This window comes from Chlorocebus sabaeus, chromosome 24, assembly GCF_047675955.1.
Source record: "Chlorocebus sabaeus isolate Y175 chromosome 24, mChlSab1.0.hap1, whole genome shotgun sequence".
Lineage (NCBI taxonomy): Eukaryota > Metazoa > Chordata > Mammalia > Primates > Cercopithecidae > Chlorocebus > Chlorocebus sabaeus.
In genome coordinates, this window is record NC_132927.1 from 47,401,129 (window position 1) to 47,425,838 (window position 24,710).

The window sequence follows — 24,710 nt, forward strand, 5'->3', positions numbered from 1 at the left end:
TTAAATTGGAAGTTAAGTACGTTCATTTGTAAATCAGTTAAAGTATTTTAAAGGATGAGGGGATTGTTGCCTAATCATGCAGAGGCAGTCTTGGACAAGTACAGCAACTCTGATTCAGCATTGAAAAACTGTTCAACTGTAACATATCCAACCTTAAATAAAATTAAAATGTGTATGCTGTTTCCACTGACAGCAATTAAGGTTATGAACAGATGCCTAGTATACACAACTAAATTTCTATGGAAACAGACGGTGACAACTGTATTACAGCTGCTGTTTTCACATTCCTTTTGACATTACATTTAAAACATACTCAGTTTCCATAGCACTAAAATTTGCAGAAAATGTGTGTTAGAATAAAATAAATATATGTATTACTTTAGCTTTGCAGACATCTTGATTTTTTTTTTCAAGAACAATTATTTGACTGCTTTCTACCTTTCTTTGGTTTGCTTGTAGTAGCATAATATGGCCAGTAGGGAGCATAGAATTTTTTTTTTTTTTTTTTTTAAACAGATGAAACATAAATCCATATATGGCTACCTATCTTTACTTAGAAAGTGTCTTTACTCAGAAATAAGTGCAGCGTTTGGGCAGTTGATATATCTTTTCCTATTATGCAAATGGCAAATAATTTCAATGCCATTTCCCTATTAGGAGGAAAATACATTTTACAGATTTTTCATTTTCTAATTCAAATATCTGATAAGTTTTTTTTTTTTTTTTTTTTTTTTTTTTTTTTACTGACAGCTATTCTTTTCCTCCTGCAGCTTTGGGAACTCCTTTATAAACTGCAGTTCGTGTATACCTATATTGCCCCGTGGCAGATCACGTGGGGTTCTGCTTTCCATGCCTTTGCTCAGCCTTTTGCAGTTCCTCGTATCCTTCTAATTAAAGTTTAATAAGAATGGGCAGTCATATCCTTGACAAGAACGTTGGTTTATAGGCATAATCTTTCACAGGCATAGATAAAGTTTACTGTGTAATAAATTGTCAAAAATTCATAATCTTGGCTGGGCGCAGTGGCTCACGCCTGTAATCCCAGCACTTTGGGAGGCCGAGGCGGGCGGATCACCTGAGGTTGGGAGTTTGAGACCAGCCTGACCAACATGGACAAACCCCATTTCCTCTGAAAATACTAAATTAGCCGGGGGTGGTGACACATGCCTGTAATCCCAGCTACTCGGGAGGCTGAGGCAGGAGAATCTCTTGAACCCAGGAGGTGGAGGTTGCGGTGAGCCGAGATCGCGCCATTGCACTCCAGCCTGGGCAGCAAGAGTGAAACTCTGTCTCAAAAAAAAAAAAAAAAACATAACCTTTTATATCCACACCTATACTGTTGATTGTTTAACTTGTATTAATATCTGTGGCCCACAGATCATCTGAACATAAGAAAAGTATTCAGGTTTTGTAAGAAAGTAATACTGATTTAAAATCTTACATTTGCTTATGTGAATATTAAAGTCCAGGAATCTTTAATACATAAAAGAAATGTTTAGTATTATTTTTTAATAAATGAAAGTACAAAACATATTTTCATAATGTGATATGAAACTGATAGGATTAAACTTCTGTAAAAAATTTTCTACTCCCACTATTTCTTAGTGTTTTCTAAATAATAGTAAGGGAGTAAGGGTTAGTAACCACATTGATATGGAAAGACAGACTTATGGTATCTGCAAGCTTTAGTTTTAACCTTGTGGAAAATTGAACTCTAACATCTCTTCCCAAGATTAATATATGAACTTTTACCAAATACGTATTAGCAAATATTGATTTGGCTCCTTTGAAAACATCATACCAGGTTGAACTTTCTGTACGTCTTTCTGTTGGTGACCCCTTAATGGCTGCCCAGTGATACCTTCTTTTGTATTCTTCTGGTGACCCTCAGTTCTCTAACTGATGTAATCTAAATGTATCTGCTAGGCTTTTGTGAGGTTTTTTTGGTATCTGTGCTCAGATGAATTTCAGTGTCCTTAACTAGTTTTCCCATAGATTCAGCCATGCTGTTTATTCAGGCTGCTGTCTCGGCCTTCTTCTCTACTCCACTGAACCCCTTTCTGGGAAGTGCAATATTCATCACTTCATATGTCCGACCTGTGAAATTCTGGGAGAGAGACTATAAGTGAGTAAAGTAAAACACTTGAAAGACAGTTTTTATCTTTTCTACTAGGAAAAACTATTGACAGCATTATTATTAGAATTTATGGTTCATAATTTATTGTGTTGAAATATTTGTTTTTGCTAAAACTTTATAAATATTTTTAAAATTTGAAAAGTGTATAAAAAAAGAGGCCAGAGGAAATTACTTTTTATTTTTTATTTTTCTTGTCTTTTTTTTAAAACAGGATCTCATTCTGTTGCCCAGGCTGGAGTGCAGTGGTGCGTCTCGGCTCACTACAACTTCTGCCTCCTGGGGGCTCAAGTGATCCTCCTGCCTTAGCCTCCCGAATAGCGGGGACTACAGGCTTGAGCCACCACGCCAGCTAATTTTGGTATTTTTTGTAGAGACGGAGTTTCACAGTGTTGCCTATACTGCTCTCAAACTCCTGAGCTCAAGCAACCCACCTGCCTCAGCCTCCCAAAGTGTTAGGATTACAAGCTTGAGCCACTGTGCCCAACCATTTTTTTCTACTTAGAAGATATTTTTAAACATTGTTCTGATTGAATATGTTCATTTTTATATTTTTTTCTTTCAGTGATATTAGAATTATTTCACATTAATAATACTCTGCAACTTTATGCTATATGATATCATTGTAACAGTCATCATAATGAGTTATAGTTTTTTTAGAAATACCCGGCTGTTTCTAAAGCTAAATTTTTATAGGTTATTTCTGCTATTTTGAGAAGATAAGTTTTTAATGACCATCTTTGTGCATGAATTATTTTATCCATTTAGGCTTAGTTCCTTGGGCTATTTAATCTAAAGCTTAGTAACTGTGTTTGTATGTAATCTCTCCAAATTTCATTTTATTTCAGAAAACATTCCTAAAAGGGAATGCTTTTAGGAGTTACGAGTTATGGAGCATAAACATTTTAAAGGCTTTTAATGTATATTAACACATTGGTTTAGAAAGAGCTTGTACTAATTCATAATTCTACTGACCATCTCCATTACTGTCTTTCTCTCTATACTTTCACAAATTGGCATATTTAATAGGTGAAAATTGTAATCTCACCTTTTAAACAGTGGACTAGTTTGTAGGTTTGAAACTAAATCTCTGGTCGTTTATCTAAAACCACACATGCTATTTCCCATTTTGGTGAATTTCGGTGTTGTTTATTATTATTATTCTGGACCAGTTAGCCCAAAGTAATGTTCAATGGCTGCAGTTCTTAACTTTTTGGATTTAGAACCCCTTTATACTCTTTTTTTCTTTTCTTTTTCTTTTTTTGAGACAGAGTTTTGCCCTTGTCATCCAGGCTGGAGTGCAATGGCACAATCTCGACTCACTGCAACCTCCGCCTCCTGGAGTGCAATGGCGCCATCTTGACTCACTGCAACCTCCGCCTCCCAGGTTCAAGCAATTCTCCTGCCTCAGCCTCCCGAGTAGCTGGGATTACAGGCGCCCACCAGCACGCCTGGCTATTTTTTATGTTTTTAGTAGAGACGGGTTTCACCATGTTGACCAGGCTGATCTTGAACTCCTGAGCTCAGGTGATCCACCCGCTTCGGCCTCCCAAAGTGCTGGGATTACAGGCGTGAGCCACTGTACCCGGCCTTATGCTCTTAAAAGTTATTGGAAACACTAGAGTTTTAAAAATATGGATTTTATCTACTAATATTTACTAGAGTGGGAAGAAAAACTCAAAAATTTCGAATGTTTACTTATTAACTAATTTAAAAATAACAATGATGTATCTATTGTATATTTGTGTAAATAACATTTTAAAGTTATGAGTAACTATATTTACACTCCCCCAAAAAATTGGTGAGAAGAGTGGCCTTGTTACATAGTTTTGCAAATCTCTTAATGTCTGGCATTTTAAGAGACAGGTGGATTCTCGTGTCTACCTACACATTCAATCATCTGCAGTATATTGTTTTGGTTGAAGTATCTGAAAAAAAAATTCAGCTTCACACTCACCGTGTTGGCCAGGCTGGTCTGGAACTCCTGACCTGAAGTGATCCACCTGCCTTGGCCTCCCAAAGTCCTGGGATTACAGGCATGAGTCACCTTGACCAGGCAAAAAAGAAGTATTCTAGTAGCCTTTTAAGACAATCCTGGATATTTTTCTTTGATCTTTCACTGAAACCCAAGAAATGGGAGCTTCTTAAAAGCTACTTGCAATATGGAATCTAAAACCATATCTGTGAACTTTTGGAACTATATGACATCAAAATCCACTCATCTGTCTTACACCCTGAATGGATCTTTTACCCATGCATAATTTTGTAACATTTTGTATTGGTCATTTGGAAAATACTACTTCACTGAGTAATGTAGATTTTCTAAATGTTGATACATTTTATTATGTAGTGATGTTTAAAATATGTTCATTGGTATCACCACCAATCAGAAAGAAATGTTAATTATTGGGAAGCTGTCAAGCTTATCATGGTAGATAGGAGTTTCCCAAATTTTCATTTTTGTTTGAAAATTTGGATTTTTTTTATCGTCAACAGGTATTGCCGGTTGTTTTCCTTGAAATAACAGGCTCACTTTCTTTATTTTTGGGAAATATCTGTCAAATGACCACATCTAAATAATCTCATAATTTTTCCATCAGGGTTAAGTAAAAATGGTGTTCCAAGAAAAAAACACAGCTAGTTCAGCTCGGAGTTCAAGCAGTTGCACAAATGCTTCCCCTCATGACAGCCTATGTACTTCAGAAGGCAGCAGAAGTGCTTCATGTATATTTTCTCATTTTGCCATACAGAGTATTAAAAAGGCCTGTACTGTGAGTTGAGATTTAATAAGTTTGATACTTTTTACTGCTTCATTAGGGACATATTTATGTGAAACTTGGATTTTTGGTTTGCTTTATTTTGCAAGTGTGGCAGCGAAGGGTAGAACAGTTTGGTGCTGCTGCCTTGATTCATGCCCAGGCACCGCAGTCCTACCCACCATTGCTTTAATACCACCAGTGCAGTTGTCAACACAATGTAAAAAGCAAGTAACAGCTCAGTGTTACTTTGAAAATAGTTTTGATCTGGAAAACTGCCCAAAAGAGCCTTAGGTTCTATGGACCACATTTTGGGAACTACTGTTCCAAAGAACATTGCATCACTGAGCATTAATAGATTATACCTTCCTTTGGCAAAGAATGTTCTAACCTCTTTGAATTTTTAAGAACCATGTACAGTATACATTTTTTTCATCCTGGTCAGCTTTTTTATCACAGTGCGTGCATAGATATCTTTCCATACACTGTACAGTAAAAAAAAAATCTGTGTTCATGTGTGGTGAAGGGGGGAGAATTTTAATTCCTAAAAGTGTGCTAACAAGGCGTTTTATCGTTATACTAATCACAGGTTTTTTCCAGAGATTTTCATAAAGTGGTAACCTTTATTTTATACATTTCCTATAGTTTCTCCCTCACTCTTAATTGTTAAATATTTTGTAATGTAAAGAAAGTTACTAAAAACGTTTTATTTTCTTTAGCACAAAACGAGTGGATCATTCAAATACCAGACTGGCTTCCCAGCTTGATAGAAATCCAGGTAATAGCTCTATTTGTGACTAAGGAGGCAAGTCTAAGGATTTGTTTTTTTATATATATATATGTTTATATTCACTTCTAACTTGTTGGGAATCCTCTATGAATCCCAAATATTCACTTTTAAAAACTAAATATTTGTTTTACTTTTGCAAAATATGTATGAATTACAGTATCTACAATTTATATATCCATCGTTTATAAAATGCATCTTAAGAAAGCTTGTAAGAATGAAAAATTCCATTCAAAGATAGTTCTTACATAGGTTAAAATGTAGAAAAATGTTAAAATAAAACTGGTCAGATGTTTTTAAGGATCTGTAGTCAGACTGACACATGTTTTATTAGTATGTTTCCTTCCACCGTTCCCTCAATGTTTAGGTCAATATTAATTTAATTTGATTCAGTTTATTGTGTACAGAGATGTCATCAAGTGGGGGCATATGCCAGTCAGGATAGAGCTTTAGTGGGTGACACCTTGCTGGTGTTACCATTATCTAAAGTATGGTTCTTAGTTTTGTCATTTGGGAAACATCATTTTATTGGCCCACTCAATAGTAATCTGTCACAGAGAATGAGAGATGAGCATATCAACCAGAACCTCAGTGTATTAATTTACTAAAATGAATATTACTCTCAGATACACTGGAATATTTGTGTCCATTTGACTCATAAATTCCCTCAAATCTGATTAATTCTCAGTGATAACATTGGACTAAGGAGAACTAGTTATTTGATACTAATGACCATCATCATCATGTTCTGGTAGAGAAAATAAGCATTTCAGCTCTAGTATATGCTTGTAAGGGGCTAGATTTATCTTGCTGATGATGCCATTCTGCATAACCAAAGGCCATGTCCTGAATCAGTATATACATTTTTGTGTTGTGCTGACATAGAATTGATACAGCCATTGTGTTGACATTAGAATTTGGAGTTTCCTTTCATTATTTTATTCAGTTAGGCTAGGTTTAAAATAATTATTACACTTTGACTATCTTACTGTTCTGCAATACTATACTTGGGGCATGCATTTACAGATTATTGCTTTGCATGAGTTACTTCTAGAGATGGTCATATAATCTATTAAGTGATGTTTATTTTAATTCCTTCCTTCCTTCCTTCCTTCCTTTCTCTCTTTCTCTTTCTTTCTCTTTTCTCTCTTCTCTTCTCTTCTCTTCTCTTCTCTTCTCTTCTCTTCTCTTCTCTTCTCTTCTCTTTTTTTTGACAGAGTCTCGCTCTGTCACCCAAGCTGGAGTGCAGTGGCACAGTCACGGCTCACTGCAACCTCCACCTCCCAAGTTCAAGCAATTCTCCTGCCTCAGCCTCCCAAGTAACTGGGATTACAGGCGTGCACCCTGATGCCCAGCTAATTTTTGTATTTTTAATAGTGACAGGGTTTCGCCATGTTGGCCAGGTTAGTCTCCTGGCCTGAAGTGATCTGCCCACCTCAGCCTCCCAAAGTGCTGAGATTCCAGGCGTGAGCCACCATGCCCAGCCTATCTTAATGTTTTTTTTTTTAAGGTTCTCTGTTGCTATATGCAGTTTATTTCTGCTTAATATTAGCCGTCTCAATATGGCTAATATTGACTAACCAACTTCTTTTTGATTGTCTTATTTGTTCAAATCTTGTATTATGTTTTATTTGTTCAAATCTTGTATTATTTTATCTGCTTCCTTTACTAAATAGTCTTTTTGTTCTTCTTCTGAATTCTTTTATTTTTCTCATTTCTCTTGCATGGTTTTAATTATAAGGCATATTTTATTGAATAATTGCTAACTGTTGAGGAGGTCGAAAAGTCCTTAGATTGCTTCAAGTCAAATTCTCACATTTTGTGAATGAGAACCATAGATTCTGGGAGGTTATGTGACTTCTAAATCTAAATTCATTTTCCTGTGTTTTACTTATGTAGAAACTGTAAGGGTATGAATGTTATTTTCCTTGTCAAATAAATATATGTGAGAAGTTTTTAATTTTTTTAACAATCTTGTTTGTCAAGAGGACTTAAGGTAAAATTCAACTTTTTTTTAAATCCCTTTTTATAGGATCAGATGACAACAATCTGAATTCCATCTTTTATGAGCATTTAACTAGATCACTACAACACAGCCTCTGTGGTGATTTGCTGCTAGGACGATGGGGAAACTACAGTACAGGGGACTGTTTCATCCTTGCCTCTGACTATCTCAATGCATTAGTACACCTTATAGAGATAGGCAATGGTCTGGTCACTTTTCAGCTGCGGGGACTTGAATTCAGAGGTAAGACATTCATTCACCTTTTATTTCTGTAGCATACTCCTGTGGCACCTTACTTTTACATGTTTCTCTCTCAAACTAGAAGTTGTCATAGAATTAGATATTTGGGATTGTGGAATGAGAAAAGTTGTTAAAGAGTAAGTATTAGATTTTTTCACCCACATTCCATATTCCAAGAAGAATCATATTTGCAGTATGGCTTTATATATAAAAGTAGTAGTGTTAGTGTATAGTTGATTTGTTTTCCTGGATATGTTGAGTTTCTGTTGTTCTGTGCATGGTTTCTTGCTGGTCCCTTTTGTGACCAGTTGCATAAATTTGTTGGACGGCTAGCAGCATGGAATGCTGAATTTTTGTGTGAGGCAGAATAGTTAACTGAGTTTACGTTCATATAGACACCATGCCTTTGTCTTCAACAGTTTTTTTAAATTGAGGTGAAATTCACATAAAATGAAATTAATGTTTAGAGCGAAGAAATCACAGGAGCATTTAGTACATTCACAGTGTTGGGCAGCCACCACCTCTGTCTCATTCCAGAGCATTTTCATCACTCCAAAATAAAACACTATACCCATCAAGTAGTTACTGGCCATTTTCCTTTCGATCAGCCCTCTACAGTTTTATGTACTGATAAAGTTATTTCTTTACAGAAAATCATGCATTCAGAAACATCAACTTGATATTATCAATTCCTGTAAAACTGAATAACATGTAAGCACGAGTAGAAACTGGTTTCATAGGATGTTTCAAGTCCTGTTACTGAATATCTTTCCAGTGTAGGAAACATTTTGACTTAAGAGTTTTCAGAGAGTTTTTAATCTATTCGAAGTGCTTTGGAGCATTTTTAGTCTGGAATAGAAACAAGAAAGCATTTGATTAGAAAGAGGGCGAAGCCAGATCTATAACCCCACAGCTTTATTTTCATCCTAGTGTTGCATAAGAAGGCTTGCACCTTAGCTATGGAGTGTCTATGTTAGTGGAGCAAGTACTAGTCTAGAAGTTACATTGTTGGCTAGAAATAAATCTTTAGCTATGCAGCACTCAATGGAGTAAATGTTGATGTTTACTTGTGATCTATTTATAATCCATTCATATTCTCTCATTCTTCAAAATATCCTGTTCTTGTCTTATGAATATTTGTTTCTGCCTCTCCCATCAGAAGCCTAGGACCTTCCGGAGTCTTAACCCCAGGCTGTTCAAACCTAATCCAACTAGGCTCATCCAAAAGTTAGCATACCCTTACCACCATTCCTACTACTGCTGTGACTTTTAGCTTCCTTTTTAAGTTTTAGCACCTGAAGACTTCATCCTTATTTTTAAATTTTAATTTAATTTTTAAAACAAATGTGTTGGGAGGCTGTTTTATCTAACATTTCTACATATGTGAAATGGAAGGGGAGTGTTCTTCTTACCGTCTACTCACTCCATCATATTGATCAGTAGTTCTCCAGATCAGAAAAGTTATCCAGATTTTCAGTCTCTGGTATTGAGTAGATTCAGATAAACTTTTGGATAAATCTTTTGCCATGTAAATGCTAATTATTTGCCAATCGAAACTCAAATTTGAAAATACAGCAACCTTGACTATTTGAAATCCTATAGATTTGGGTAACAAGGGATACCTTTAATTCTTAACTCAGATATGAGCATTTATTTTCTTTAAGAGACAGGTGTCTTGCTCTGTCACCCAGGCTGGAATGCAGTGTCATGATCACAGCTCACTACATCCGCAAACTCCTGGGCTCAAGGAGTTGCCTCTTGCTTCAGCCTCCTGAGCAGTTGGGACTACAGGTGCACACCACCACTCCAGGCTAATTTTTTTTTAATTTTAATTTTTGTAGAGATGGGAGTCTCACCATCTTGCCAAGACTGGTCTTGAACTCCTGAGCTCAAGTGACCCTCCCACCTTGACCTCCCAAAGTGCTGAGATTGTAGGTGTGAGCCACCACACCCAGCCGGGATTTTTTTAAAGACACATTTGATCATGGCATTCCTATGCTTAAAATTTTCCAGTGACTTCTCATTGCATTTAAGATAGAATTCAAATGCCTGAACACATCATATAGTACTCTGTGATCTAGCCTCTGCCAGTTTCTCCATCCTCACTTTACAGCACTATCCGCACTCACTGTAGCCACACTGGCCTTCTTGCAGTTTCTTAGATGTGCAAAATTCTTTGCTAAGGACTCCTTATTGCCCTTCATTTTGCCAGAAAGTACCAGTCATCTCTCTTCCTCCCCTAATCCTCCGTCTGGCTAATTCCTTTGCCTGAATGTTGCTTTCTCAGAGAAGCCTTCTCTAGCCACCTATCGTATGTGATTATCTTGTTTTACCATGTTTTTATTGTTAGATTCTTACACAGTCATGGACTGCAGCAATGGACTGCATATATCACAGTGGTCCCTTAAGATTATAATGGAGCTGAAAAATTCCTGTTAGTGACATCGTAGCCATTCTGTCCTATCACAAAGCATTACTTCTGTTTATGGTGATGCTGGTATAAACAAAACTGTGCTACCAGTCATATAAAAATCTAGCACATACAATTATGTACACTACATAATACTAGATAATGATAATAAACAACTATGCATTTACTATATTATACTATACTTTTTATGGTTAGAATGTCCTCCTTGTACTTACAAAAAAAAAGTTTACTTTAGAACAGTATGTCTTGTTATGCCAGTGGCAGAGTCATACATCTCACATTTACTGTGTCTCTTTATTGCATCATTTTCTCTGTATTTGATTTGATCTTGTGTCATTTTGTTTTATGGCCCCACATGTACAAAATTCACAGCTAATGTTGCCGGGAAGAGGCCACATCGAGTAGATTGACCAGGAAGCTAAATTAAAAGTGGTTAAGGACTATGAAGGTGGCAAATCAGCAATGGTTATTGCCAGGTAATTGTGTCCCATTCCACCATAGCTGTGATCTTGAAGAACAAGAGCAAAGTGACAGAAGCCATTAAAGGATCTGCTTCATTGAAGACAAAAAGATGAACAAAAATTTGAAAAGGGCCTAAATCATATATGGAAAAACTACTGAAGACCAGACACAGAAGCATATTATACCTCTCAGCATCACGACAATCACAGACAAAACAAAAAGTTTGTTTGCGATATTGAAAGAAAAGGTTGAACACAACTACAGTGTTGAATTTTCTGCTAGCTCTGGGTGATTTTATTCAAGAATTGTTATTTATTGCATAATGTGAAAGCTGGTGAATGGTGAGTCTGTAAATGCTGATGTGAAAGCAGCCGAAGAATTTTTGGAATCTCTAGATAAGCTGATTGTGAGGAAAATTACTTCACAGGGCAAATCTTCAGTATAGATGAAAGCTTGCTATTCTGAAAACATACTAGAAAGGACTTTCATCCGTAAAGAGGCCAAGTCAGTGCCAGCTTTCAAGTCATTAAGGACAGGATAACAGTCTTGCATGGGAGAAATGTTGCAGGTTACAAATGGATGCCCTTCATGATCTGGCCCAGTGAGAACCCTAGGGCCTTCAAGCTTATCACTAAGCACACACTGCCAGTGTATTGCAAGAGCAATAAGAAGTCTTAAATGACCCAGCTTTTCTTCCTAGATGCCCTCCTGAATTGCTCTGCCAGCACAATGGAGAAGTACTGTTTGGAGAATAACATACCATTCAAGATTGTGCCTGTTGTTGATAATGCTTCACACATCCTCCTTTTATTGGTGATCTTTATCCTGATATCAAAGTGGTATTTCTGCCTCCAAATACTACCTCTCTGATCCAACCGATGGATCAAGAAGTTATAGCAGCTTTTCAGACCTACTGCCTGAGAAGGACATTTACCCAGACTATTTCTGCAACTGAGGAAGACACTGAAAAGACACTGATACAATTCTGGAAGGATTATGTCTATGACTGCATCAAGAACCTTGCTTAGGGTGATGTCACCAATGCAGGTATGAATGGCATCTGGAAGAAGACACTCAAGAGGTTCATCTGTGACTTCAAAGGATTTGCCAAGGATGAAGAGATTGCAAAAATTAACATGGCTGTGGTTGGAGATGGCAAACAACTTTAACCATGGTGTGGACAAGGGTGACATTGATGAGCTCCTAGAGGTGGTTCCTGAGGAACTGGCTAATGAGGGGTTGTTGGAACTGGAACAGGAACTCATAGCTGAAGAACAGACGAGAGAAAGGGAAACTGCTAGAGAAGAAAAAGAAATCCAAGAAAATTCACAGTGAAGGGTTTCAGCAGAATCTTTTGTAGACCTCAACAAACTCCTTAAAATTTTGAAAACATGGAACATAACACCAAAACGTTTTCATTAATAGGGAGGAATGTTCTTGCTGCATTATCTGCATACAAGCAAATCTCTGATGAATGAAAGAAACAAACCAAGCAAACTGTTGTGGACACAATTTTTCAAAGAGTGATACCTCCTCAAGAAGAGCCTCAGGCAGGTCCTTCAGGAGGTATCCAGAAGAAGTCATTGTTGTCATAGGAGATGGCAGCTCCATGCATGTCATTGCTTCTGAAGACCTTCCAGTGGGACAAGATGTGGAGGTGGAAGACAGTGATCTTGATGACCCTGAGCCTGTGTAGGCTTTGGCTAATGTGTGTGTTTTTGTCTTAGTTTTTAACAAAAAAGTTTAAAAAGCAAAAAAAATTTTAAATTTTAAAAATAGGTAAAAGCTTACAGAATAAGGATATAAGGAAAAAATATTTTTATGCGGCTATACAATATGTTTGTGTTTTAAGCTAAACATTATTACAAAATAGTCAAAAAGTTTTAAAAAATTAAAAGTTTATAAAGTAAAAAAGTTGCAGTAAGCTTAGGTAAATTTATTGTTGGAGAAAATAATTTAATTAATTTCATGTAACCTAAGGTATAGTGTTTATAAAGTCTACAATCGTGTACGGTAATGCCCTCGGCCTTCACACTCACTCACTACTCACTCAGTGACTCACCCAGAGCAACTTCCAGTCCTGCAAACTCCATTTGTGGCAAGTGCCCTATATAGATGTACCATTTTTTATCTTTTTGCCGTATTTTTGCTGTACCATTTCTGTGTTTCAGTGTGTTCAGATACATAGATACCTACCATTGTGTTACCGTTAGCGACCTTATTCAGTACTATAACATGCTGTACAGGTGTGTTTAGCCTAGGAGCAATAGGCTATATTATATAGCCAAAATGTGTAGTAGGCTGTACCATCTAGGTTTGTGTAAGTACATTCTATGATGTTTGCACAACGAAATTTCTTAACAGTGCATGTCACAGAATGTATCCCCAGAGTTATGCAACATGTGACTGTGTTTATTGTTTAAAGTTTATTTTTTCTCTAGCCAAAGGGTTGGCATACTTTTTCTGTTAGGAACCAGACAGTAAATATTTTAGGGTTTGAGAGCCATACACATTCTCTGTTGCATATTCTTCTTTGTTGTTTTTTCTTTCTTTTAAATTACCCCTTAAAAATATCAAAACCATTCTAAGCTTGGATTTGGCCCAGGGCTGAAGTTGGTCAATCTTTGTTTTAGAATATAGGCAGATTCCCAAGGGCAGGAATCACATGTGCTTCATTTATCATTATGTACCCAGTACCTATCACACACAGCAATTAGTATATAATAGATATTTTGTTAGTTTCATAGAATGATTGAATAATATAAGTGTATAGCCTTTTCTTCTTTCTGTTCATTCCAGAGCTCTCATGAGGGATGAGTATATTCTTGCTCACATGTCGATGTGATCTTTGGTTACTTTCTTTTCTTTATAGTGTGATCCCCTGTCTCACCTACCCCTCCACCAAATATTAAGCCAAAGTGTTATTATTTTGCCAGGCAGATATTTGGATCTGCTGAGCATTTTATCTACTTTCTGAGACAGACTCCATTTAGCCAGTTTATTATTTTTAAATTTTATTTGTCTATCCTGGATGCTTACTTTTAAGTAATATTGAAACAAGTTTCTTGGTCAGTTTTTATAGATCTTAGTTAAACCAATTCATACTTCTCATTTCCATTTTTATTTTACAGATGCTCTAGATTCTTTCCATGTAAACTTTATGTGAAAAATTTGGGTTATCAGTCATTTTTTGTCTATATCAGAATTTTCTGATAACACCTTCTTCCATATTAATTTTTTACCGATAAGTGTAAACTACCAGGTACAGTTTTACAAGGCAAACTTTACACATCAATAGTATGTTTGGCTGACTGGATTCCTTTCCATTTTTACTCAGATTAGTTTAAACATATCTAGTTTTCATGATTGTTTTATTTAGTTTTATCAGTATATTCATTATGAAGTGGCTGGAAGATTTAGCTAATCCAGGGAACAATTGGTAATAGTTCCTTATAGATACCCTAGAATCCCTATTAATTAATATTAATAATTGAAAATAGAATATTTCCTCATAATATATTTTGCTCAGAAAAAAATTCTTTTTTCAATTATTAATATTCCTATACTTATTGACTTCATTTTCTGAGCAAAATATATTAGTAGGGCATATTGGGTAGAAATAGTCTTGGGATTATAATTGTAGAGTAAAAACATTCTGCTTTAATTCAGGTATCCCATTCTCCTTATTCTGCTGCTATGAACAAAGAGACCTCAGTTGAGTAACTGTCCAAACTTTTACATTTCCTGTTGCCACATCTGCTTTCTGTCCACCACTAACAGTGATCTGCACAAAATACAACTCTTGTGTTATTTCTTCATTTAAAAACATTCGATAAACTTCCCAGAAAGAAAGAAAAGTGAAGTAATAACACATAAAACCTAAGAAATAGTTTCAACTTCATGTCACAATTTTCTTTTAATATACTTTAAGTTCTGGGGTACATGTGCAGAACATGCAGGTTTGTTACATAAGTATACACATGCCATGGTGGCTTGCTGCACCCATTAACCAGTGATCTACATTAGGTATTTCTCCTAATGCTATCCCTACCATGGCCCCCCACCTTCCAACAGTCCTGGGTATGTGATGTTCCCCTCCCTGTGTCCATGTGTTCTCATTGTTCAACTCCCACTTATGAGTGAGAACATGCAGTGTTTGGTTTTCTGTTCTTGTGTTAGTTTGCTGAGAATGATGGTTTCCAGCTCCATCCATGTCCCTGCAAAGGCCATGAACTCACCCTTTTTTATGGCTGCATAGTATTCCATGGTATATATATGCCAAATTTTCTTTATCCAGTCTATCATTGATGGACGTTTGTGTTGGTTCCAAGTCTTTGCTATTGTTAACAGTGCCACAATAAACTTACATGTGCACGTGTCTTTATAGTAGAATGATTTATAATCCTTTGGGTATATACCCGTTAACAGGATTGCTGGGTCAAATGGTTTTTCTAGTTCTAGATTCTTGAGGAATCGCCACACTGTCTTCCACAAGGGTTGAACTAATTTACACTTCCACTAATAGTATAAAAGCATTTCTATTTCTTCACATCCTCTCCAGCATCTGTTGTTTCCTGACTTTTTAATGATCACCATTCTAACTGGCGTGAGATGGTATCTCATTGTGGTTTTGATTTACATTTCTCTAATGACCACTGATGATGAGCTTTTCTTCATCTGTTTGTTGGCCACATAAATGTCTTCTTTTGAGAAGTGTCTCTTCATATGCTTTGCCCACTTTTTGATGGGGTTGTTTTTCTCTTGGAGATTTGTTTAAGCTCTTTGTAGATTCTGGATATTAACCCTTTGTCAGATGCATGGATTGAAAAATTTTTCTCCCATTCTGTAGGTTGCCGGTTCACTCTAATGATAGTTTCTTTTGCTGTACGGAAGCTCTTTAGTTTAATTAGATCCCATTTGTCAATTTTAGCTTTTGTTGCCATTGCTTTTGGCGTTTTAGTCATGAAGTCTTTGCCCATGCCTACGTCCTGAATGGTATTGCCTAGGTTTTCTTCTAGATTTTTTATGGTTTTAGGTCTTAGTTTACATCTTTAATCCATCTTGAGTTAATTTTTGTATAAGATGTAAGGAAGGGGTCCAGTTTCAGCTTTCTACATATGGCTAGCCAGTTTTCCCAACACCGTTTATTAAATAGGGAATCATTTCCCCATTGCTTGTTTTTGTCAGGTTTGTCAAAGATCACATGGTTGTAGATATGTGGCATTGTTTCTGAGGCCTCTGTTCTGTTCCATTGGTCTATATATTTGTTTTGGTACCAGTACCATGCTGTTTTGGTTACTGTAGCCTTGTAGTATAGTTTGAAGTTAGGTAGCATGATGCCTCAAGCTTTGTTCTTTTTGCTTAGGACTGTCTTGGCTATGCAGGCTCTTTTTTGGTGCCATATGAAATTTAAAGTAGTTTTTTCTAATTCTGTGAAGAAAGTCAGTGGTAGCTTGATGGGGATAGCATTGAATCTATAAATTACTTTGGACAGTATGGCCATTTTCACAATATTGATTCTTCCTATCCATGAGCATGGAATGTTTTTCCATTTGTTTATGTCCTCTCTTACTTCCTTGAGCAGTGGTTTATTGTTCTCCTTTATGAGGTCCTTCACATCCATTGTAAGTTGTATTCCTTGGTATTTTATTCTCTTTGTAGCAGTTGTGAATGGGAGTTCACTCATGATTTGGCTCTCTGTTATTGGTGTATAAGAATGCTTGCGATTTTTGCACATTGATTTGTATCCTGAGACTTTGCTAAGTTGCTTATCAGCTTAAGGAGATTTTGGGCTGAGACAGTGGGGTTTTCTAAATATACAATCATGTCATCTGGAAACAGAGACAATGTGACTTCCTCTCTTCCTATTTGAATACCCTTTATTTCTTTCTCCTGCCTGATTGCCCTGTCCAGAACTTCCAATACTCTATTGAATAGGAGTGGTGAGAGAGGGCATCCTTGTCTTGTGCCGGTTTTCAAAGGGAATGCTTCCAGCTTTTGCCCATTCAGTATGATATTGACCATGAGTTTGTCATAGATAGCTCTTCTTATTTTGAGATAGGTTCCATCAATACCTAGTTTATGGAGAGTTTTTAGCATGAAGGGGTGTTGAATTTTATCAAAGGCCTTTTCTGCATCTATTGAGATAATCATGTGGTTTTTGTCATTGGTTCTGTTTATGTGATGGATTACGTTTATTGATTTGTGTATATTGAACCATCCTTGCATCCCAGGGATGAAGCCGACTTGATTATGGTGGATAAGCTTTTTAATGTGCTGCTGGATTCAGTTTGCCAGTATTTTATTGAGGATTTTTCTCATTGATGTTCATCAGCTATATTGGCCTGGAGTTTTCTTTTTTGTTGTGTCTCTGCCAGGTTTTGGTATCAGGATGAAGCTGGCCTCATAAAATGAGTTAGTGAGGAATCCTTCTTTTTTTATTGTTTGGAATAGTTTCAGAAGGAATGGTACCAACTCCTCTTTATACCTCGGGTAGAATTCAGCTGTGAATCCTTCCAGTCCTGGACTCTTTTTGGTTGGTAGGCTAGTAATTACTGCCTCAATATCAGAATTTGTTATTGGTCTGTTCAAGGATTCGACTTCTTCCTGGTTTATGCTTGGGAGGGTTTATGTGTCCAGTAATTTATCCGTTTTTTCTAGACTTTCTAGTTTATTTGCGTAGAGGTGTTTATAGTATTCTCTGATGGTACTTTGTATTTCTGTGTAATCAGTGGTGATATCCCCTTTATCATTTTTTATTGTGTCTATTTGATTCTTCTCTTTTTTGTTCTTTATTAATCTAACTAGCAGTCTTTCTATTTGTTGATCTTTTCAAAAAAAACAGCTCCTGGATTCATTTTTTGAAGGGTTTTTTGGGTCTCTCTTTCAATTCTGCTCTGATCTCAGTTATTTGTTGTCTGCTGCTACCTTTTGAATGTGTTTGCTCTCACTTCTCTTGTTCTTTTAATTGCAATATTAGGGTGTTGATTTTAGATCTTCCCTGATTTCTTTTGTGGGCACTTAGTGCTATAAATTTCTCTCTAAGCACTGTTTTAGTTGTGTCCCAGCAATTCTGGTACGTTGTGTCTTTGTTCTTATTGGTTTCAAAGCACTTATTTATTTCTGCCTTCATTTCATTATATATATCCAGTAGTCATTATAGTATTCATTCAGGAGCAGTTTGTTCAGTTTTGCAATTTAAAAAAAAAAGGAAGTTTATTCTAGAAATTTCTAACTCATTGTAGCACATGGAGAAAAAAGCTGAATTTCTCCAAGCTTTTAAAAAACTAGTGTAATACTGATACCAAAATGCGACTAAGTGGGCTGGGCACGGTGGCTCACGCCTGTAATCCCAACATTTTGGAAGGCCAAGGTGGGCAGATCACCTGAGGTCCGGAGTTCGAGACCAGCCTGACCAACATGGCAAAACCTCGTCTCTACTAAAAATACAAAAAAAATTAGGCATGGTGGCGGGCACCTGTAATCCCAACTACTCAGAAGGCTGAGGCAGGAGAATCACTTGAACCCAGGAAGTGGAGGGTGCGGTGGGCTGAGATCACACCACTGCACTTCAGCTTAGGTGACAAAATGAGAGTCCCATCTCAAAATATATATATAGAGAGAGACAGACACATACATATATATACATGTGTATATATATGCATATACACATATATGCACATGTATACATGTATATATACACATATGTATGTATACATATACTGTGTGAATCCATTCAGTCCTAGACTCTTAGTTGGTAGGCTTTTTAGGTTTGTATACACACACACACACCCACACACACACACATATGTATATATGTATACAAAAATATATATACATATATTTTTGCATCTGTAGTCACAAGCAAAATTAAACCGTTTGAACTTATGTACATATATACATGTATGTACGCACACATGTATGTATACGTGTATGCATCATGCATGTATACATGCATGTGTGCATGCATAAGTGTATATGTACATGCATGCATGTATATATGCATACATGTATAAATATGCATGTATGCACATATGTATACATGTATAAATATGCATGCATGCACATATATGCATGTGTGTATATATACATGTATGCATGCATGCATGTATATATGCATGTATGCATGTATATGTGCATATATAAATATATATTTATATAATTTATGTTTTATATACATTGTATATGATATATACATATATACATATATGCAAATATATGTATATATGTATGTGTATATATGTATACACGTGTGTATATATACATGTACAAATATGTGTATATATGTATGTGTATATATACATATATATGTTTATAAAAAATAAGTATAGTTTAATTTTGATTGTGACTATAGATGCAAAAATCCTGCAATTGCAAAGTAAGCAGAAACTAGCTTTTCTGTAAGTGCCTATATTAGTATGTTCTCACACTGCTGATAAACACTTGAGACTGAGTAATTTATAAAGAAAAAGAGGTTTAATGGACTTATAGTTCCACGTGTCTGGGGAGGGCTCCCAGTCATGGCAGAAGGTGAAAGGCACATCTTACAATACAGCAGACAAGACAGAATAAGAGCCAAGCAAAAGGGGAAACCCCTTATAAAACCATCAGATCTCTCGAGACTGACTTACTACCATGAGAACAGTATGTGGGAACTGCCCCCATGATTCACCTGTCTCCTACCAGGTCCCTCTCACAACACTTGGAGTTATGGGAGCTACAATTCAAGATGAGATTTGGTTGGGGACACAGCCAAACCATATAGTATCTCTAAAAATATTCACCCATTTTTCAGTTTTTAAATCAATTTAAATATTAGCAAATTAATAGAATTCTTTCTGTTTTAATAGGTCACTGTAGTAAAACATGGTCTTCAAAAGATGTCAGAAAACATTTGATTAAATTTCATTTCTATTATTGGTTTAAAAGACACTTTATAATATTGCATATGTTCTTACTATTTTGAAAAATGTGTATATGTATTACAGGTATCCCTTGGAGATATTGCATGTTGGGTTCAGACCACTGCTTAAATATTGCAATAAAGCAAGTCACACTAATTGCTTGGTTTTCCACTGCATATAAAAGTTATGTTTACATTATATGGTAGTGTATTAAATGTGCAATAGCATTATGGCTAAAGAAAGAATGTACTACATATCTTAATTTTAAAAATTTACTGCTAAAAATTGCTAAGGATTATCTGGGCCTTCAGTGAGTTGTGATCTTTTTGCTGATGGAGAGTCTTGCCTCAATGTTGATGGCTGCTAACTGGTCAGGGTGGTGATTGCTGAACGTTGGGGCAGCTTTGGCAAGATCTTAAAATCAGACAGTAATGAAGTTTGCTACATTTATTGATTCTTTGTTTCATGAAGGATTCCTCTGTAGCATGCAATGCTGTTTAATAGCATTTGCCCACAGTATGATTTGTTTCAAAATTGGAGTCAGTGCTCTCAAGCTTTGCTATTGTTTTATTAATCAAGTTTATGTAATATTCTAAATCCTTTGTTGTTGTTTTAACCAAGGCTCACAACATCTTCACCAGGAGTCAATTTCCTCTCAAGAAACTGCTTTCTTCTCAAACATAAGAAGCAACACCTCATCTCTTTACGTTTTATTGGGATATTGTAGTAATTCCGCCACATCCTTCAGATTTCGCTTCTGATTCTGGTTCTGTTGCTATTCCTGCCATATCTGCAATTACTTCCACCACTGAAGTCTTGAAACCCCACAAAGTTATCCATGAGAGTTACAATCAACTTATTTCAAATTCCTATTAGTGTTGACATTTTGACCTCCTCCCATGAATCATGAGTGTCTTTACTGGAGTCTAAAATGGTGAATCCTTTCCAGGAAATTGTCAGTTTACTTTGCCCAGAGTCATCAGAGGAATCCCTCTGTGACAGCTATAGCCTTACAAAATTTATTTCTTAAATAGTAAGACTTGACAGTTACAATTATTTCTTGATGTACAGACTGCGGAACGGATGTTGTGTTAGCGGGCATGAAAACAACACTAATGTCCTTGTACATTTCCATCAGAGTTCATGGGTGATCAGGTGCATTGTCAATGAGTAGTAATATTTGGAAAGGAATCTTTTTTTCTGAGCAGAAGATCTCAACAGTAGGCTTAAAATATCCAGTAAACCATGCTATAAACAGATGTGCTGTCATCCAGTCTTTGTTATTCCATTTATAGTGCACAGGGTAAATTTAGCATAATTCTTAAAGATTCTAGCATTTTTGGAATGGTAAATGAGCATTTCAACTTTAACTTAGCAGCTGCATTGGATCCTTTCAAAGAGAGTCAGCCTGTCCTTTGAAGATTTGAAGCCAGGCATTGACTCCTCTCTAGCTGTGAAAGTCCTAGATGGCATCTTCTTTCCATGTAAGGATGTTTAGTCTATTTTGAATATCTGTTGTTGTAGTGTAGCCAGCTTTGTCAATGATCATAGCTAGATATTCTGGATAACTTGCTGCAGCTTTAACGTCAGCACTTGCGGCTTCACCGTGCACTTTTACGTTGTGAAGACAGCTTCTTTCCTTAAACCTCATGACCCAATCTCTACTAGCTTCCAGTTTTCTTCTGCAGCTTCCTTGCTTCTCAGCCTTCATAGAATTGTAGAGAGTTAGAGCTTTGCTCTGGATTAGACTTTGGCTTAAGGGAATGTTATAGTTGGTTTGATCTTCTCTCCAGACCACTTGAAACGTTCTCCATATCAGCAATAAGACTTTTTTGCTTTCTTATCTTTTGTTTGTTCACTGGAGTAGCACTTTTAATTTTCTTCAAGAATGTTTCCTTTGCATTCACAACTTGGCCATTTGGTACATGAGGCCTAACTTTTGGCCCATCCTGGTGATATGGTTTGGATTTGTGCCCCTGCCCAAATCTCATGTTGAATTGTAATCCCCAATGTTGAAGGAGGGGCTTGGTGGGGCGTGATTAGATCATGGGGGTGGATTTTCCCCTTGCTGTTCTCGTGATAGGGAGTCATGAGGACTCACCATTATAGATACAATAGTAATAAAATGTTTGAAATATTGAGAGAATTACCAAAATGTGATCCAGAGCAGGAAGTGAGCACATACTGTTGGAAAAATGGTACCAATAGATTTGTTTGACACAAGGTTGTCAAAAACCTTCAATTTGTAGATATCACAGTGCATTCAAAGAGCAATAAAACAAAGCACAGTAAAACAAGGTATGCCTGTATATTTTTACGGAGTATCATATAAAATGGTCACCCACAGCATGTATTCCTGTTAGTGTCAGGTTCAAGTCAAGGGTTTTTCTTGTCGACACTATGTAACATTATTATGGAAGTGTTGGTGATAGTTATTAAACAAAAAAATGAAATAGTGGAATTATTGAGGGCCATAGAGGGCTAAATGCACAGCTCCTTAGCTTGGCCATAAAAACCTTTTTAGCTTTATCTTTCATTGTACCACCACCACCATCAGCTGGGACTAGGTGTCATGGTATCAGTTTCTCTCAAAGCAGTGGTTTTCAGACATGGATGGTGTATGTATTATTACTTTTAAAGAATAAAAAATTATTGTGCAGTCTTATTTTTATACAGTTAAGTATGATTATAGTCTTTACATAATATAAGGAATTTACAAATTGAGTTGAAACAAGACCACAGAACAAAATGAAAACTGACATTAGTGTAACAGATGATACTTTGCTGGCACTAGATTGCTATGGGTCTCATTGTATATTTAATCTGTTTTTGTATTTTTACTTCAATAACATTCCACTGGTTTTTGTATTTTTAAAATTAACTCAGACCTTCAGGAGATGTGCCTTTACTCTTTGGTGCTTCATTTGATACAAACACAGTTGTAAACCCATTTGAAACATTTAGAAATCAGTAAGTCAATACAAAGTTACTTTACCACATGAATTATCAGAACCTGTAGTGTGGTTGCAGTGACTCAGGCCTGTAATCCCAGCACTTTGGGAGGTTGAGGCAGGCAGATCAAGAGGTCTGGAGTTTAAGACCAACACGGTGAAACCCCGTCTCTACTAAAAATAGAAAAATTAGCTGGGCCTGGTAGCGCATGCTTGTAATACCAGCTACTCTGGAGACTAAGGCAGGAGAATTGCTTGAACTGGGACCCGGGAGGCAGAGATTGCAGTGGGCTGAGATCACGCCACTGCACTCCAGCCTGGGCTACAGAGGGAGACTCTGTCTCAAAACAAAAAAACAAACAAAAAAACTGTAGTGTGCTAATGCTAATGCACATTGTGTTTTGGCAGGATATGAATATAGAATATGCGTGATTTCTGGTGTTTGCTATAATTCATTAATGAATATTCTAAGGCAAATCCATCATATACTTTCAATTGTGATAAAATATGTATTTTTTCTAAATCTCATGTGTCCTTGCATTCATTTTTCCCACTTTCTGGTTTTTCCCCTTTGTAATGGTCTCCCTCTCTCTCTCTCTCTCTCTCACTCTCTCTCTTTTTTTAAGGTACCTACTGTCAACAACGGGAAGTGGAGGCCATTACTGAAGGTGTAGAGGAAGATGAGGGATTTTGCTGTTGTGAACCTGGCCATATTCCTCACATGCTTTCATTTAATGCTGCATTTAGCCAGCGATGGCTAGCTTGGGAAGTGATAGTCACAAAGTATATTCTGGAGGGGTATAGCATCACTGATAATAGTGCTGCTTCTATGCTTCAAGTCTTTGATCTTCGGAAAGTACTCACAACTTACTATGTCAAGGTAAGAGTATGTGTCTACTTAGATCTTCAGATAATCAAGAGTTTCTTCTTGGGGATAACATATATATATATGTAAGTATATATATGTATATACTTTTTTTTAACTTATGCTTTGCTTCTGAGTACTTATTTAAATTCTCTAGGATCCAGAAAAGTCCATAAAAATAGACCTACTAATGTCTTGCTTTCTCTTTGTTTACTGAAATTCATTACATTCATTCATTAATAATAGCTAGACATTTGTAGCTTGTGTTTTAGGCATTGTGCTAAGGAATATGTACACACAAATATGCATACACACATGATTGTCTTACTTAATTCTGTAAATAAGTGTTTCCCTATTTTACAAATAAACAACTTAAGGATCAGAAGTTAACTTGGCCAAGGTCCTCTAACAAGTAGAGTTTGGGGCTTAAAACCCAGGCTTGTCTGACTCTTGAGCCCTTGCTCTTGACCACTGCTTTGCACAGCTTTCATTCAACAAACTGAATAAAAGTATTGCAAAATTCAAGAGGTCCCCAAGACCACCCTCACTTCTGACATCAACTGTAATTTTGGGGTCCCCAAGACCACTCATAGGTTCAGTAAGTTGCTAAGAGTTGTGCAGATGCCTGTTTCTCCCAGCAGTGAAGCATGGCAGTACTCACGGGGTGTTGTCCACCAAGGAAGCTTGCTTGAGCTTGGTGTCCTGTCATGTAGGCATGGTTGACCATCCACATGGCCAACATAAGTCTCCAGGACGTCCAGAGGTCGTGCTGATACTGTGTGGCTCTAGGTCCTCAGCTGAAGAAAGACTGTTTAACAGGAAGGGCATGCCAAGGCTTAGAGGTTACCCCCTACAACCCAAGGGTAAAGGCCAAACCCCTCATTGGGCAAGGTTAATCCTTTACTGCACAAGAGATTCTATTTTTGCTAAAGAGTTTATAGAAATACAGTATGGTTGCGACTTAGGGGCTTACAGGTAAAACCAGTATTTTTAAGAAGGAAACGTGTGCTAAGCTTTAATAACCAACATCTGAATTTTTCACACCTTTTTTTCTTTTCTTCTTCTTCTTCTTCTTCTTCTTTTTTTTTTTTTTTTTTTTTTTTTTTTTTGAGACAGGATTTCATTCTGTTGTCCAGGCCGGAGTACAGTGGCATAATTGTAGCTCACTGCAGCCTT

At 36.6% G+C, this 24,710-nt stretch overlaps 1 protein-coding gene across 8 annotated transcripts in view; it reads left to right on the forward strand.

Moving 5' to 3' along the window:
* PCNX1 (pecanex 1) overlaps positions 1-24,710 on the forward strand; it is a 210,817-nt gene that overhangs the window by 141,810 nt on the left and 44,297 nt on the right. For all 8 annotated transcript variants that reach the window (XR_012090995.1, XM_073011117.1, XM_073011116.1 and 5 more), the window contains 5 exons: positions 771-879; positions 1,996-2,125; positions 5,610-5,668; positions 7,710-7,925; positions 23,296-23,549. Coding sequence is in view for 7 of the 8 variants with exons in the window: in XM_073011117.1 (XP_072867218.1) it covers positions 771-879; positions 1,996-2,125; positions 5,610-5,668; positions 7,710-7,925; positions 23,296-23,549 (768 nt within the window). In the remaining variant the exon portion in view is untranslated. The remainder of the gene's footprint in view (positions 1-770; positions 880-1,995; positions 2,126-5,609; positions 5,669-7,709; positions 7,926-23,295; positions 23,550-24,710) is intronic.